Genomic DNA, 18,954 nt, shown 5'->3' on the forward strand with positions numbered 1-18,954 from the left:
GCGAGAACTCATCCGGACTGCTCGCTCGGAACAATCGGGGAGTCGTCTAAATTAATTACGGGACGAGGAAAGAATTCTGCAAAGAGGAACGCGGTGGATTCATTAAGATCGGTAGCAGCTCTGTGCGATCACGGCGAATGATCCTGAGGTCACATCAAAAAGAGAGACAGAAGAGACAAAGGATGAAGAAGAGAGGGAGAGGGGAGGGAGAAACAGATCACATGAGAGTCTATAATTGCTTCGCGATGTCCTTTGATCGATCCCCTCAGTGGAAAAAGACGCGGTAAGGCGCGCCGCCGGCCGTCTCGCTCGCTCTCGCAGATATATATGTGCTTGTTTTTCCGAAAACAAGTTCGTCCGTCCGAATGTCGCGTACGTACGTACGTACGTATACGTACTTTCCTTCTTCGACCATGCGGGGCGGATCGACGCATGCGTTTTTCTCGCGCGCCCGCGTACCCTTCGCGGGATTATCTTGGCCGTGAATCGAGCAGTCTTCCACGGTCGTTCCCGAGCTTACTCCCGATCCACGGGGGCGCACGTTTTCCTCCTGAGAGGATCGCGCGACCGGACCGCTCTCGCGCGTCGAGCCTCGCTCGAAAATCGAGGCGCTCGAGGACCGCAGCGTGCGGATCTCGGAAAGCCGCATTAATGCACGCGCTGTGGCACGCGTCGTCTCGTACCTACATAACGCGATACATCGGTGGTAAAATGACTCCGAAAGGGGTTGGCGCGGTGCATTCGCGGGACACGTGTCGTTTAAAGGTAAGGCGAGAATCGTGACGTGAGACGTACGTTAAATGTCATTTTCCTATACGAGTGAACCGCCGCGTTAACGAGTTTGATATCGAACGAAAATTCGAGCACGTTACGAGACGTGCGCGTTGACGTTGACGCGAACGCGATTTCTATTTGTCGCCTCGTTGTGTCTTATTGTTAAGATTCGACGCACAGTGGGCCATCGTGCTCGTCATCACGCGTCGCAAACTAGTTACGTTTATTCAAAGTGTACTCGTTGCGAGATATTTTGCCAACGCGCGACGCAGGTGCCGCGTCTCAACTATTTAAAAGGATGGAATAGCTGCTTAAAGCGCATGCATGTTAATTACAAGTTATACGAGGTATACTGGATACACGGAAACTCTCTCGCAACACGGAGTTTCGCAGCGACGCCGACGTGTAATTGCATTCAAAGTTACCCGATGATTAATGACTAAAATTACCCACAAAGTATCTTAAACAATTTTCTTTTTAACGTGTAGTGTTCGATTCGGCCGATATTTATCTCGAGATTTGATGGAAATCAAAGTTCTCATTAGACCTTGTGCGATGGAATAAAAGTTCTCATTAGATCTTATTTCTACAGAATTAATTCTATAGAATTACTTTCAGAGAGGCGTGTTAAGCTCAAGCAAAATGATCGCAATCAGGCTGCGGCTATGATTATTATTATTATCTTTATAACGCATACATGTGAAGCGTGTAAAAACTAAGTTTAACGATCAATAGCAGCTTAATAATACGAACGGTGTCTCGTGCCGAAGCTGTAGGGCTGTATATATATATATATATATATATATATATATATATATATATATAGGGCGTAAAAATTTTAATAGTAATTAAACTCTGACGTATTTGCATATTTAAATAGGAAGTTTCAATTAATTGCATCATCAGTGTAACGACGATCACAAATAGCCAATCTATTTTCGCGTAACGCCAATTAAAATTCATTTATACAATCCACACATTTATACAATCCACAGTTTAATTAGTAAGACATTTAACGTCGAGTGTTACAAGGTCGCAGCGAAACGGTGGAATTTGGATTAATTTGGATAAATCGTCTCAGAGAAACGATTCAAACTCGAAATTTGACGTATCAATTATGGATATATGGAAATTGAGATCGCGAATTCCGAGAGTTATCTTGTATTTCTGCGGATATTTAATTAAACGTAATACCCGCGCGTATTATTCCACGTGTTCACGGACGAATAAATAGCGAAAAATAAAAAAAAATTGCTTCTTGGCGTAAAACTTGCGTCGGACTCTACGAGAATCCCCAGGTGCGTGAGCTCGTGCATAACTGACGCGCAGTAAGGGCTCGTGCACGATTACTCGTTTAAAGGGTAGGCAATCGTTCACGCACGGGTAACTATATACGCGACACGTAGACGTTACGTTCTGCGTGCTCGAAACATGGAAGGGCTCGCGAATAATTTTCCGAGTTACGATCGCGATTCGCGTCGCGCCGTTTGCGCGAGTCCGACACTGTTCCGAAATGACTGCAGACCGAGAATAACTTTACGAATTTGTGAGAGACTATAAACCGGTTACTCTCAATTTCCTTCTTTCGCGACGGAGAACTTGCTCTTATTTAAAATAACATTTCATCACTTAAGTAAAGGGACACGATAAAAAGATCTTCCTTTAGTCCGAATAATTTTGACAAAATGATTCCGATGTTAATATAAAGTGTAATATTAAAAGTAAAAATTCTCTTCATAAACGCAATGATTCCGACAGAAACGTGGACATAATATTAATGTTCATCAACGAGGTGCAACATGATCTTTCTTTTTTAGATCCAATAATCCGAACAAGGTGGTCATCTGTCTTTTATTCTGTTAATATCTATCGTCAAAGAAAAGAGTGCGGGGTACGACAAAGAAATAGGTGGCAAACCTAACAATTTCAACAGTAGAGATTTTTACCGTCAGATACCGGTATTCGCTATCAAAAAGAACCAAGTGCGACGCACGGAAGATTCTCTCTCAACGATGATAATCGCAATACCGAGTGACAGCTTTCGCAGCATCCACTCCATACGCGACGACCGTTAATTGACTCGGTGAGGCGCGAGCGATAGTTTAATAGCCGCGCGTTCGCGCGCGAACAGAGGCTATCGCGATGAGAAGGGGCGAAGGGAGAGAAGAGAGGATCCCACATGAGAAGAGAGCATCTACGGCGAGGGATGACGACGTGTCTACGTGGGGTGCCGAGAAGCGATGGTGGGGCTAGATGGTGAGGCAAAGCGGCAACGGACGACGCGAGTTATGGTGGCGAACGACGCCGATGGATGGTGGGGTTGAAAAGCGGCGCGGCCAGTTACGGTCGTACGGGATAAGCCCATCGTGCACTTGCGATCAGTCGGGAGGGCGCGGAAAGTAGATTCGACGAGGATACCGGAACGGTCGTGTCGGAAGAACCGGAAGAACTCGCCGAGACGATGGCGCGCCGCTCTTGGCGGGATGCCGCGAAGATACCAAACGCGAGTACGGCGATACGAGTGGTCGAGGCCAACGATATCTCTCTCCGTGACGGACAGAGGGAATTCGATTAACGAACTTGGATCTCCTTCGACGAATTCTGCGAGCCACCTTTCGCAAGAAACGAGGAAAGATCGCTCGTACGGCGATCGAACGGTGAGGAGGCCCCTTAAACGAAAAGTTTCGGAAAGTCTCGCGTGTAATTGAAAGGGGGATCCGTGTTTATCCCAGTTTGAGAAACTCGGGTTGGGATGCTGCCGCTGCCGCTTCCGCCGAGTGGAGTTGCCGAAGATCTTTGCGGAGAACCGGATCTGGCGAGGACAAACTTCCTCGTGGGAGGAGATTACGCCGGCTGAATGGGGAATCTTCTCCTTACGAAAAGGCTCGCTGCTCTCGGGAACGCACGGCTGCTCGGTGGAAACTTTTCGCTGGCCGCGAACGTAAAAATCACGAGGATACACGAGCCGAAGCGTAAAGTGTCGCTCCGGTGATTTGTTTTTCGTCCGACGATCGAATAACATGGGGAACGGTCGCGTAGCCGGATCGTGAACAACATCGGCGTGACAGAGTGATATCGAAAATGAGTTCTCTACGACGGACGATCAATCAATCGGCGAAGGAGGGCTCGTCCATGCGAAGACACGCGCTCTCCGGGCCCACCACGAAGAGCATGAAAAACGTCGCTAATGCAAACGCGCTGCCCGCTTCGCCGATGCGATACAGGACCAAGTACGAGCTGCGAAGCATCAGTTTGGAGGGCAACAAGGTGCTACCATGGACCGCAAGGTAAGGGAAAGTTGGATTATTAACTTTCTTAGATAACAGACCTTTCCCGCATGCTCGTAGGTGTCTTTTGACCGTAACCACTAACGTACCTATGAATATCACAAAGGAAATTGCTTATTTTTATCTTTGTCTTCGATTTGAAAAATTATCGTTAAATAGCGATAAGCGATAACAGTAATGCGCATAATTAAAATAAATAAAATTAATAATTATATAACATAAAATAAAACAATACTTCTTTTCTCTCCAAGAATGATATACGTAGAAATTAAATATACATTTTGTATTAGATAAAAAATAGGCATATAAATTAAATATAATAAAAAAACATTTTTTTTAAATATAATTTGATGGATGAAGGGAAAAATAAGTTGTTGCTCTAATAAATCTTATCTGTGAATTATTCAAGAGTAGAAAAGATCTTACGGATTCGAAGAAAAACTTCGAAGAATAAGAAGTTGAAACTTTCAATCGTAATCCCAAGAACTGGCTTGCTTGATACGGTAGACTATACGGCGTGAGCTCGCGGAAGCGTGTATATCGTATAATGGTCTCTTCAGCGAGATCAATTTCGTGTGCTTCACCTTGAGTTGTCTTGTATTCGGAACAGATACTGCCGCGACTTGGGAGTTTAATAGTTCTGAGATTAAGACGTTAAAGACAGAATGAAACCACAAGCAAACCAATCAATCCGTTATAAAGCCGAATAATCGCGGTCCTTGCAATTGGTTTACCGCCGCTGTCGCTCGCTGATATTGATTGATGAGGAAGAGGGTTTTGATCGCCCCGCGACCGATACACACCACACAAGTCCGCTTCCGCTTAATTATTTAATCGCAGAGACGAGACAAAGCTCTGAGACTTCCGCCCCGGAATTGCAGATCGCAAATGAATTGTTAATCGTCAAAGTTACGTTACGTTAAACATTGAAATTATTGCTTGGCTCGACAGTGATAAACTTATATTGCAACTTTTTTATTGCTACGTTCTCGTCGGTAAAACAACCATTAAAACAATGTTTTTTATAACATGTTTTACCGTGCTACGTTCTTAGTTATGTAGAAGTTTATGATTGAGGAGAAGATAATATTAGCTGTGTTATAATTGTTAAATATAATTTTCTCATCCGTATTAACCGACAAGACACTTTCGTCCGATTTTTAAATTCCATTTTGCCTCGATTACTTCGTTTAATTACTTACGTGTGCACTTAAAGATGGTACGATCGATATGATATGAATAAGAGTTTGCAGAATATTCGAAAGTACGTTCAAGAATATTCCGATCATAATATTATTGCTTCGATAAGAAATTCTTCCAATTTATTTTTTCTCATAACACAAACGTGTATGTTCTCAAGTGACTGAAGTTTGCTTGGAAATTCGATAAAGAAATTCGATAATTATTATCAATACGTGTGAGTTTACATTTTATTATTTTACTAAAAAATTATACAATACGTCGTATATTTTTAGAACTTTGCTCGACCTTGGCGTCGTCCGTTTTTATTCCTAAAACAAAATCATCGAACATCCGTGCAATAATACTGACGTTGCTAAACAATATGCCGAAAGGAATTCGGCGGAAAGTTTTAATTAGTGAGCATTCGAGCGCGGGTGATGACTTTAAAACTTAATTAGTTTCGTAATCTCGATTGATCGGTATCGAATGGGACATTAGCCGTGCTTCTTAATTGAACCAACGTCAACCGATCGTGTGAATGCCATTAGGGCACGATAAAGCCGACTACGATAATCGGCAACGAGCGGGTGGATTGCAGTATGCAAAATCCGGGGCGGATGCGGACGCTCTTTAATCTTCTGGACGACGACGTACGTAAATCTGCGATACAACGTGCATTAAACGGTTACGAGTGCGCGCTCATAACGCTGTACGATTTACGAGCGGCCGGTTGAAAATAATTTGAAGGGGTCATACGTCTTGGAGAGAGGAAAGAGAGAGAGGGAGAGAACGATGCGCGACGCGGCGCGGCATCGCGCGAATTATTCTTGGCATATCGTTTGACTGCACGCGGCCAGGCACGTGCCAGATACGGTGTGCCGTAAAGATATACCGAAACGATAGACGGTCCCTTCCCTCGGGATCCACCCCATTATTTTTGATCAATTTGCAAAGTTAACGTGCAAAGACTATGTGCCGCGTTATCTCTCGGGTCCGACGCGAGTGCGCGCGGAGTTCGCCGGGTTCGCCCGTTCGCATCTCCGACATCGATTTTTAATACGCCAGCTACAAGCGCATTAATTAGCTCCTCTTAACGACCGGAGCGTGTCTGAATTAATTCCGCGTCGGAACGTTTTCCTGATGTAATCGAGTGGCGATGTCGCATTTTCGATTGTTACGTTTAATATGCTACGTAATCTTCGATTTATCTCCCAAGTAGAAAGAAAGATAGCAGTTAAGGAAGACGAAGAAAAGAGAAAACTATTCGCGATGCTGTATTCCCGGGAAAGGAGATATCGAAAGTCAAACACGAAAATTTTCGAGTATCGAAAAAGCGTATAACAGTTCCACGTAATGAATAGCGAGATATAGGAACGAAAAGAAATATCGTTAACAAATTTTGTTATTAAATTTAATACTGATAAATATTCAACAGCAATCCGATTCGTTATTGCGGTGTAATTAGCTATAATTGATGTAATTAGCTATATAATTTACAATAATGTTTTATGATTCATGTTTATTCATTTGCGTCTGATGGACGTATTACAATTAGGATATCACATTGCGAAATCACAGCGACAAGATATTCCCTCGCTCTGTCCCAGCAAATTCTATTACTATTTTCGACTATTGTGTTATGACACGAGATCGTGTCGTACCTGAATCGTTCAAAATTTAATTGCTTTATCCGGCAACGAGGCGTTCAAGCGAGAGACACCGCCTTCTTTACGATCCACTTCGTTTCCCCGTGGGAGATAATGAGATTAACCCTCCCTGCAAAGACGCGTAAACTACCGAAAGCAGGTATATGTTTCGCCATAAAAGGTTCCTCCTGGCGTCACAATGTTATAATGTCAGCGGAAAGAATTCCTTTCGCGTTCGTACGCTAATTATACATTTCTGATATTAATCCCGTGCAAGGATATCGTGGAAATACTGAAAAAACTCGACTCATCGAAATTCCGTTAATGTTCCTCGATCGATATAGACTTGACAGCTTCGAAAATGTTCCCCTACTGAGACATCGATTCGTTGCATTATTGTCTAGAGAGTTATTTCTTAGTGTGCTTCGAGAAAAAAACGCTTTGTTGTAAAGTAAAGCATAATAAAGATATCGAAGCGAAGAAAGAAATAAATCTAAAATAAATCCATGTGTGTATGTTCACTTTATGTCAACATTATCGTTAACGGTACAATGTTTAAATACGTAAAATTTTTATATGCGTTTTTCATTTAAATAACTAAAATTATACGAGTATTATCTTTCGATGAGAATCTTCGCGGAGCCATGTCATGCGAGAGTCATGTCAGCAGTCGATAAAGTATTAGTTGAAAAAGAAACTGGTCTAGCGGCAACCCCATTACTGATATTAATCCGAGAGGAATTACGGCAGCGGCAACAACAACAACGCGATATTGCCGGCGAGTGGCTCCGCGATATCGGATTTCGGTGCCTCGCTCTTTATAATTAACCCTTTTGCTATTGGACTCTGGGCCGAGTGTCCGCTGCCGCTCTTTTGTGTCAAGCCGATCAATCTCGATCACGCTCGACCGAGTGGAAGTCGACCGCGGCATCTCTCGATCGAACGTAGGGGCACCGGGGCGAGGCGGAAATATGGAGCACATAAGGGAAGCGAGATGAGGCGGCGGCGAAGGGCGAAGGGGGCGAGAAGGGAGCGGGGGAAAAAATCCGCGAGGAAAAACGGCATTACACGGTGAGCCAGGCGGAGAGAGTCGGTATCGGGTGTTAAGCCGACGGTATTATATAGTCGCGGAAGAACTCGGGTGTTTTCGATGACCCCTGTCCGCGCGAGTATATCGTTCAATTACGTCACCGCGCTACTGGCCCGCATTCGAAAGCACGGTATATCGATTTTACCGATGCATAACAAGACTTTCGTAGGTAGCGACGACGCGCCGTCCTGGCCGTCGCTAGATGGAGGATACTGAGAATCCCGATGCTTTGACACGCGAGTTAATATGCCCTTCGACGAAGCTACTTGATGAGTAGCCTCAATGACTCCGGGTCGTTAACCCTTTCGGCCGATGAGGCTTTAAATATAGGCTTTACACGCGAGCGTGATATACAATTACTCGCATTAATATTCGAACACCATGATTTTTGAGAGATTTATTACTTTTTAAACACAATTTTTGTCGGAATAAAGATTTCTTGAATTTTTTAATAAAGTGAACGTTTATTATAGTCGCCAGTAACGTAAATTTTATTTATTTAATTAATACAGTTTTAAATTTAACATATTAAATGAGTTTTAAACAGTAAATGAGATTATGCTTAATTCTGATATTGCAAAAATATTCGGACACTCAACAAAACACAATAATATAAATATTTATATTAACAAGATAATAATAATTTAGTATTTTGTTGAATAACTTTTTTGTTTAATACCATGCTGCAAACATTTGGGCATGTTAGAAATAATTTCCGAGTATTATCAATGAATCTCATAAATTTTTTATAGGATTTCAATTTGGCGACTGTGGTGGAGGATGTTATACCTTTGGGCAATTATATAGATAATAAGTATTCTTATAAATTCTTAATATTCTTCGCAATTTGTGTTTTCCACCCCCCGTCCTGGATCATTATTTATTTATTTATGTGTAAATAGGATTTAGAGAGGTCTCTTTAGTACACATAGTATAATTATAATTGTAACATCAGCAAGAGACGCAGAATAAAGTGCTGAAAAGAAGAATACAAAAATAACAAATTTACAACTTACGGTACAAAACAGATAAGATCTAACGAAGACAGTAAAGTATTGATCGTTTAAAAGTTAAGAGATGTTTGAAAAAAGTCCACGCGATCGGAGAATTCGTTCACCAGTAAGCACATCTTATTCAGGGGTTTGACTTTACCATAGAACCCAGGTAGCACATATTAGTTTCATATACGTTTTTTGAACGTATACATAGTTTCATAACCGTAAAGAACCATTAAGAAACGTTTGAACAAAAATGTTTTTGAAACCATGATTTAAGAAACGTATTTTTTACGTTTCTACAGTTAACAAAAATACCTATTTGTTAAATTTTTCCTTTCAAAATTATAATTTGCTTTATCTATATATATAATAGCTTTAATAGCCTTTTTTGAAACATTTAATTATACGTGTGTTCCGTTTTGAAGAACTTCCTGAACTGGTGCACATCAGTAATGCAATTAAGTTAGAGTGAGACAAGTATGTTTTGTTTCACTTTAACTTATTGCACGAATGTGCACCAGTTCAGGAATTTCTTCGAAAAAGAATAGACGTCATAGATGGACAAAGCTTGCACATGCATAAAGCTTCTAGAACATTCTCACGCATGTCTCAAAGACGTCATAAACACGTTCAAAAGACGTGAAAAGTAGGAATTTTAAATGTCTTTATCTAAAATGTCTTTATCATTAAAACAAAACGTTTCTATAATAGTTTTTTAAACGTTATTTTATCGGAAAAGAAACGTTCCATCGAACGTTTTTCGAATGGACATTTTTACTCATGAGAAACGTTTCTAGAAATCGGTTATAAAACGTTTCAAAAAAACGCTTATAAAACATTTCTGAAACGTGTATGTGCTACCTGGGTAGCGATAAAATTGCCGACAAAGCTACACCATTGATAGACACGGCTTCCGATAGGTTGAAAATTTTGTCGCTATCGCCTCGCATTGTGTAAAAAACTTAATGCGGACACATATTATATCATTATAATATACCAGATCTGTTGCTCTGTTGCGATATCAGATTGTTATACAAACTCATGAAGGGTCACGCACTTTAGTTCAATTATCGGCCGCTTGGTGCCTATCACCTTGTATCTTTGCGATTATTTAAGTTGTTTGCAAAATTCATGTTATACATTTATATTAGAATTTATAATATTTTAGTCGAAAATCTTGCAAATAATTGGATAACTTTAATTCTTCAATATTAACTAGGTTTTATTATTTAGTTTAATTTCACTATTAGCCCCATTTCGGAAAAATAAAATTAACAAAAAGTTTCCTTAATTCTCGATAGCGATTGTTTTGTAATGATTCTTATATAAGGATGGGGCATAGATGGATACTTTGGATCCTATAAGGCAGAACTCATGGTCCGATCTTGTACTCAAGATCATTCTCGTCATACACTCGAAATGTTGTATGGTCATTTTACTTGCTGGGGATGGTAGTCTTAAAACTGTCCAGACATTCGGACGGTCTTGAGTATACGCTCGGACTGTAAATATTGTTCCTAAGGATCTGGTAGTCTGATACTGGTCAGAAAAGTGCCTTTACCTGTTTTACCTTTACCTTGACCTGCACCTCCCTTATAAGACTTATAAGGGGTGGTTCCACTTGAGCCCCCGACGGTACCATAGAAAATGCCTTAAGGGAGTTCAAGCCCTCAGGCATGTCAGGCTCAATCGCTCGACGAAACTTGATGGAACGCGCGTTGTCAGGCTTTCACTTTCAGCTGCGCGAGCGGAAATTTCTCAAGATAAATTATCTAATGCTCTCGTAATTTCGCGAACGTTTCGTATTATTTAAATTCACGCGACGCGGACGCACCGCACGGTCGCAGCCGTCCGAGCGCCGCCGTCGTCGTCTCCGCTAATGGAAACACTTACATAACCATCGACCAATGTGATCGTCCGTAACAGTCACTACAACCCCGCGAAATATATTTAATATATATTTAGTATATATATAGCCATCCTATTATTAATATATAATATATAATATATATTTAACATATTCTATATATTTAATTCTATAATTTCTCTCTTCTATAATTTAAAAAGTCAGGTAATGGTTTAGGTTTAGGTGCTTAAAGCATATTGTGCTCGCTGAACTGGTAACGTTGACTATTTTTTTTTTACAAAAGCTGTATTTCTTTTTTTTTAACATTAGTTACAATAAATGGAAAACATTGTAATAAATTTAAGAAATTCAATAACCCGAACAGCCGAATCTGTCGAGAACAGGTTTTGAAAGTGTCTGCTGTGAATTTTGTCGATAGAATGTCAGCAGAAATTATATATAAGAGATACTGTTAATAGAACAATGGCAGTAGATTGATTGCAGAAACTGACCAAGATCCGTTGTTTCGTAACCATGCAATTTGAATGATGTATTTCATTTAAACCCAGTAAATCTGCTCGCAATATGACAATAGATTGGCAGCAGATTTCGCTCAGATATCACAACAGATCCGATATCATCTGTGTCCGCATTAAAGATGTATGTCACTTATGTCAAAATAAAGGGATAAAGCTGAAATTTACATGCAGAGATTGTGTACTTATATATCCAAAAAACCTGTGTTAAATTTGCGATCGATTGTCCGACCCGTTTCTGAGATATTTGCTTTAAAAGTTACAGAAATTGTATATATATAGATATACTTCCCATGTAAATATCATAATATGTATCTTTGCTCATGTATGGTAAAAATGAATGAAATTTTTATGGTACACTTCTATGACATGGAGAATTGCAATTACGGTTTTTTAAGATTTTCTGTTTTTATATTTTTTTCAATTTTTTAATGATTTATTAAAACAATATCAAGTACAAAAATGGGACAAAATTGCGATTTTTACGCTTTTTCTGTCCCAATAATGCTATGTTGTTTATGAATAATTTCTGAGATTAGCTCTACACTGTTTAATCAAGAAAACAAAATTATACTACATATAGCTATAGCGACATACATCTTTAAACTCGTGTTTTGCCGATAGAGCCTGCCGATATAATCTGACAGCAGATAGTGGTTTACAGTTACGATAAGTAATTGTAAAGGAATATAAAGTTAATATAAAAAGATTGAAACTGCAGCTTTTAAGATAATAATATTCAGTTAAATAGATAGTCAATATTCAATTTGATAGATAAAAATCAATTGTCTATCAAAAATTTATAATCGAGTCCAACTTCTTAATAACGAATTACGAAAAGAAATCAAGAAAACTTCTCATTTTACATTTATTATTTTATCATAGAGTATTGTATAAACTCATTGTACGTTTGAATCATATACATTGTACATTGTATATGATCCGAATTTTCTTTCTGTTTGTACTACTTTCTTTACATTGACGTCAACCTAAAGGAAGAAGCATTGAGGTTAATTCTCGTAAATGTTAATTCTCGATATTACAATTCTCCTTTTTTTTTTTTATCACCGTCGGAGGGAAGCAGAATCACAATTTTCGTGATAACGTCGAAAGACTCGACCGGTTTCTGTACTGAAATGAAAACGCGTGTATAATGCGCATTAACGTGCGCCACGCAGTTTCCTGAGTTTGTTTAATATAAACATGTATACGAGTGCATATTATATAATCATCTTTATGCGCAAAAAGGAAAACCGATGCGGTCGTATCTGCCCCTACGTGAAAATGTACTTTTCCACGTACTATATTGCACGCTTTTTTCCCAACCTCAGAAATAATACGAAAATACTATACGGCATATAACGCAACAATATATGTTTGTGCTGCAAAGCTGCAAAACTGACGATGGCGCGTCATAAGAAAGGTACTGCCGCTGCCTCTTTCTTTGTGGAAGGAAATTCCGCGGATGTTTTTCATTTGTCAGCGTGATTAAGATGGACGTGTATAGAGAATACCTTTGTTACCCTCCTGTCTTCCCCACAAAGTCGCTCCACACATTCCAGCGATAACATCCACCATCGCTCCATATTTTTCAATCTAAAAGACATTCGACTGCTATTCCGTTTCGTGTTTCGTTTGCAAATAGCATGTTACGAGAATTGCGATTTTTTTCGCTGAACAAGTTAGATTTATATCATTTTCAAAATAAATAATTTAATTGATGAAGGACAATAAGTGTATTGCGCAAGGTAACTATAACGACATGCCGCAAAGCACGAAGAATACACAAAGAAAAAGAGAACTGCGGCATAAATTACTAATAATTTCCAAGTCGTACGAGACTTTCCACTTTCCGTGTCTATTTTTACGCGCATTATCCGCGAAACTACATTGGTCAGCGCTGTTATCGCCGTAAACCGGCCATGCGCGCTCGAGATGCGTCCTCTTTTCGTATCTCCGTAATCGTATACGGGTTTCAATTTACGTAATCAACGACACACATTTGGGTTTGCCACACTTTTCGTGCGTGGATAATGTTCGAAACTCGTCCAGAAAGGATAGATAAACGGAATTTGATGGGAAGTTTATACGGAATGGAAATCTCTAAATAGTCCAACTAGCAAGAATGATATCTGTTAATTCTATCGGAAAATATTGCTCTGTCCCTCGAATAATGTTTGTCGCGCGTATATTAAACATTGTCGAGTTAACTTGATTAATTTTACGTTTTTGGCAAACCACCATTTTTAATATAAAACTGCGTAATATATAAGTGCCACCTCTTCACTATTTTCGTGGAAAAAAAATCGTGCAAATCTATTAACCGTATCAGTATTTTCGTGGTAATCGGTTCGATCTCTCGGCAGTATATCGACATTTTCGTGGAAATCACTGTTGACAGTATTACGTGTACTTTTCACGATAGCTACAGCGAGGAAAAAGATTCAATGTCGTCCAATTATTCAAATGAGAGATATATATATACGAGTATAGTAATCTCTAAAAATAAACGAGATATATATATATAATAATCTCTTTCTTGTTCTTTCTTTAATTCAGAAGTGTTCCTGCAATTTATTATTATCCAAACCTAAGATTAGTTGAGAAATTAATAAAATTTAACGAAATTATACATTTTCCCTGTATGCTTTCGGATTACTTTCCGGATGTGTATTTCGCGAACGCTGACCACGATAAGAACATATTATACGTAGGCTTCGCATGTTTGCGAAACATGCCTTTTCCGCTATTAAATTAAAAGTGTCAGTCAAAAGTTAAATTTCGATGTCAGTTTCTACGGGAGTCTAAATACAATAATTGTCTGTGAAACATTTCGCAACTACGCGACATGAGTGAGGACTGCTTGCATATCTGTTATTAGTTGCGTTTCAATTTAGATAACAACAGAACGGAACTACACATGTGTTGGTGTGAGTAGAGCATATTAAAAGAATTCGCCGGCAAATTTTACGACTGCACCACTATCGGAAAACGATCGAGTCTGTTTATTGCGTGTTTTCGGGATCCCTTTCATTGAAAGAATAACGTTCCTCGTTCGAGCTGCGAAATTCTCTGCGCTTTCAAAAAATTCGGTAGAAAAGACCGACACGGAACAAAACAAAATTTGATCGAAGTTGCATGCAAAGCGCAGGACGCGCCTGAAAAAAATCGCACAACCCCCGTCATTTTAATGAGCGGCCGCCATCGTAATCAGCAAAATTTCCTCTTCCCTCGCCTTTGATCCTCGCTTTTGATAAAAAGGTTCTTGCTTTAATGATTGTCACAGTTTAAAGACTCTCTTTGTGAAAATAGAGTACCTATACGGTATATACAGCCGAATGTGCAATTCTGACTGTTCCTCCGGCCTTTTCACGTTCCGACATATACAAAGGCTTGTTTATAACTCGACGAAGCTAAGGCGTCTACGGATATTATAGACATGTTTCTACTAACTTTTTTTTTCGATGTTTTAAAAATAGATCTAAGCACTCTAAAAATATGTATCACCAACTTTCAAGAACATTCTACAATTTAACGATCCGCCCGCTCGTGCAACCGCCCCTAGAAAGCATAGTTACATAGTTCGCGCAATCGATAATCGCTCTATCCATTTCTATTATTTATAACGCCGTGTAAGTGATGCAACTTTAATAATCTCCTCTCCTCTTTTTATATCGCCAGTCGGCGCGATGTGATAACTATAACCCGCTTATCTGTCGCTCTCGATTCTTTTCTACATTTAAAATATATGGCGCGCGCATCTGTCGCCGACACATGTCCGCGCGATTTTATCAAACGCACCGATATGGGGTTTCGCGGTTGATCTGCGTATCCGTTATCGCATTTTGTCGTCGTCGCGCGGGATAAAATCCCTACCGTCTTTGTAATCGTCGATAAGAAACCGCCGGCTGGACGAACCAACCGGAGGCTTATCGGGAGTCGATAAACCACCATGCAACACGACACATTGAAAAACTTGGTGCACGCGTCTAGGAAATCTCGGGTTTTAAAACCGTGTGAGAAAAACCAGACAGCGCGGAGCGTCGTTTACGCCTGTCACGTTTATCCTTTACGCGACTGATCAAGGAAATTTGTTCGTTAATTTCAACATTTGTGCAAATTTTCGAATCAATTTTGTGATTTAATACAAAAATATACTTTTCCTACATGTGGGATACGTAACGGAGGGTGTATAGCAGAGAGAATATTTTGTCTTGCCATACGCATACGTCACACGCAACCCAATTTGCTCTTCTCCATAAAACAGCGAATAATAAAAGTCATGACAAATCGTATTGATTGCGAAGAAACATTATTACGGTATCGTAATTCTATTATGCGCGGTTTTATCTTTTACTATCATGAGATAGAAGAAAGATCGATACATTATTTATTATTATTATTAATTATTATTATTAATTATTATTTAAGTATACTTGATGGAAATAATGCCGTAATTAATTATTACGATATTATTTCCATCAAATATATTTTTCTTAACGATATAAATCATGTCTATTTCGTAATAATTAGTTATTCGAGAACATACTTCTTATTAAGGAAGAGACATAAATTGGGAATATTAATTATATAAGATTATTTATGTTTATGGGTGTGGAACAAATCTCGGATAAAAACTATTCTAATCCTTATCAATACAAAGATTAAGTCTTAATTAAAGAAGTTTGAAGGATATGTCTAAGGATTTGTACCATGTGTTCTTTTTTGTGCAGCAAAACTTTAAAGTGTATTTTTAATATAAAAAAAAGAGAGAGGAAGATTCAATCAAAGTTTACGGTCATATTGCTTTTTCAAATGAGAATATAATAGAATATGTAACATTTACAATATACGTATACAATTTCGTATTTAACGTGAAACGTTGAAGGGAATAAGCTTTCCCTTATTTATTCAAGCCTTTGAAGCTGACTTTATTAATGCCGTTTAATTCGCCACATTAAACAACTCTTTTGGATCATAGAATTTTCGTAGAATTCCTTCGAGTTCATCAAAAGACGGATAATGTACTTATACTTTTACAATTTGATGACAATTGTCAAATGTCCCCTATACAAAGTACGCCGCGTATAGAGCTTATCGCGTTATCTGGCGTAAAAATCCGGGTTAATTCTCCAGCTATTTACATTTCACGAGAACGTCGCCGACGGCGGTAAAAGAGAATCTGATTAACGTTCGGGCTGTGCTAATTCGCTAGCGCGATACGCACAGTCGCGCCCTAATCCCACCCCGCTCGCTCGGTGGCGGCGGTTTGGGTGCCAAAATTTAAAGGGGAGGGGTGTGGTAGGAGGTGGGTCGCCGGGACAACGACGGAGATTGAAGGAGCGCCGCGGCGCCCCGTTGCCGGCGAGAATACGGGTCACCGTACCGATGCCGTCCCCGCCGAATCGTGACGGAGGGTCGCGCATCGATACGCCGGGCACGAGTGACGGCAACACACGTCACGGTGCCGCGATAGGGCACTCGGACCCCGTACGCGGAGTACGTACGCGGAGTATGGAGGAACAAATAGATAAATGAAGGTGAGGTGGAGGAAGAGGCAAACGAGGGAGGGGGGTGGTAGCGGAAGAGAAGGAGGTGGAAGACGACAAATAGAGGGAGACGGGGGAGGAAGAAACGGAGGTGGACGTGGAGACCGACGAACTCGTCGACGCGGCGCCAGTCGTCGAGTCGCCATGTCACTGCGAGCAACTTGCAACTATCTCGCGGGGGCTGCTGCGCTACGCGTCGGGTTGTGAAGATTCGCCAGGGGACGCGACGGCGGCGGCGGTGGCGGCGGCGGCGACGACGGCAACGGCAGTAGGGGTTGCGGACCCAAGACGCGAGGGAGTGCGTTCAGTGCCGTCGAGTTCCGCAAGTGGTGTTCTCCGCGCCCGGGCCGACCAAGCAGCCCGTTGTACTTCCAGTGTCGCAGAGACTTAACTTGGAAAACTAACGATTGCACGTGATGGTTTAAATCCGCAATCTTATTTTTTTTTTAGTAGATGTAATATGTCACAATTGTTGTACGTACATTGCAGCGAAGTTAACTACATGGACTTGCAATGACATTGTTATACATAATTTTCTTTTCGGAGCACGATTTAATTTCAGCTTCGTAATTGGAGTTGCATGATTTTTAACTATTAGACGCGCAACGTTTAGTCGGTGTATGACTTGCTATGCTATTTAAAACATTGGTAACATCTCTCGATAGAAACTACGGAATAAAAAAAGAAAAACTATATCATCTATCGGCGACATCGACGCTCGCAGAGTAAAGTAGGCTCCGATCCTCACTTAACAAATAAATCTTTTATCAAGATTTATTGTATGTATCGTTAATCAAGATTTATTGTACACTCCGCAAACTTAGTTCGGTTAACTTTGCTCGGAAGAATTCGAAACCCAACTTCGGGGGAAAACGGGGAAATATTGAAAGTAATTTATTCAAAAAACGATTAAATGCCGTTAATCATAATTTAATGTCGCACAGTGCAATATATCATTCCAAAAAAGGTTAAGCTTTAATTGAGATAAGTGTTTTACGAAGTGGAGTTTTTATCTCTTAGTTTAAAAGTCGGGAAAGCTAAGCTTGTAAAAACTGGGTACTAGAGAAGGCTTAATAGCGAGGTTAATTCTAAAGAAACTTCTGACCCATTTTGAAAATCGTGAAACGCTTTACTTGATCCTTTCGCGCTCTGACACGAAAAAGAGCTGATCTCATTTGAGAGAACGTGACACAACGAACGTGTCTTCTTTTCATGTCATGTAAATCTAGTATGGTGACTAGGATTTCGTAAAATCCCATGTGGAAACTAAGAAGAATAGAAGCTCGATATCACCCTCATGTGTCTCCACCATTTACGTAGGATAAAAGATTTTTCGCTGAACTGGCAAATCGTTCCATAAACAAACAAATCTTATCGATTTGATTTACGGCATGGATTTAAATACCCGATTTTTCCGCGCGATAACGCGCGTTCAAAGAGCATCTTCGCTTACCCGTAGATTTCCCGGAAAAATTTGCGATTCGATGTAAAAGCGGAAAAAGCGTATTGAACACCTTGGATATTTCCCACGGCGAATATTCCACGACCTGACACTTGCCCGTAGAATTTACGGAATGCAGTTACGAGGACTCGTGTCAGCGTAACTTCTACGTGTCTATACATACAACAGTACGCTTCACATGCTCGGTTATCGAATCGCCATATCCGTCCCACAGCATCCGTTGTCCTTCTGCCCGGATTTCTCGATTGCAAGATCGGGAGATCAAAGAAAAAAAAAACCATTTTTCCATTGTTATCGCCGATACCGCAAATTATTTGAAACACAAATGTAAAATGTTGATCACTCGAAATGTCCACACGAACGGCCCTTTGACGATAAGGCCGATAGATTAATAGAAGGGATCGATGCTGTTGTTGGTCAAAGGTAGGACATAAGACTTATGTAAATGTGTACTGTTGTGTATCTTTGACGCATCGCTTATCACGGTGGCCTCCGGTATCGCGAATATTGGTCGCTTCGGCAAGGTAAAAGGTCGTTCCGGTGGTATCGATGTCTTCGCTCGATGTCCGATAAAGTAACTATGA

The 18,954-nt window shown here is 40.3% G+C and overlaps 2 protein-coding genes across 5 annotated transcripts in view; one reads left to right on the top strand and one right to left on the bottom strand.

The window, feature by feature from the left end:
- Positions 1-18,954, bottom strand: part of LOC139770253 (uncharacterized) — a 160,946-nt gene that overhangs the window by 102,888 nt on the left and 39,104 nt on the right. The gene's annotated exons all lie outside the window — the stretch shown is intronic.
- Positions 519-18,954, top strand: part of LOC139770245 (GTPase-activating Rap/Ran-GAP domain-like protein 3) — a 31,252-nt gene continuing 12,816 nt past the window's right edge. The window contains exons 1-2 of one of the 2 annotated variants that reach the window (XM_071702054.1): positions 519-765; positions 2,592-4,061. In XM_071702054.1, coding sequence (XP_071558155.1) covers positions 3,856-4,061 — 206 coding nt within the window. In that variant the 5' untranslated portion in view covers positions 519-765; positions 2,592-3,855. Of the gene's footprint in view, positions 766-2,591; positions 4,062-17,041; positions 17,318-18,954 lie in introns of those variants that run through there. The other variant, XM_071702055.1, reaches the window with a different exon arrangement.

The sequence above is a fragment of the Temnothorax nylanderi genome, unplaced genomic scaffold, assembly GCF_030848795.1.
Source record: "Temnothorax nylanderi isolate EJ_2023f unplaced genomic scaffold, tnyl_v1.0 TNYL_tig0028_pilon, whole genome shotgun sequence".
NCBI lineage: Eukaryota > Metazoa > Arthropoda > Insecta > Hymenoptera > Formicidae > Temnothorax > Temnothorax nylanderi.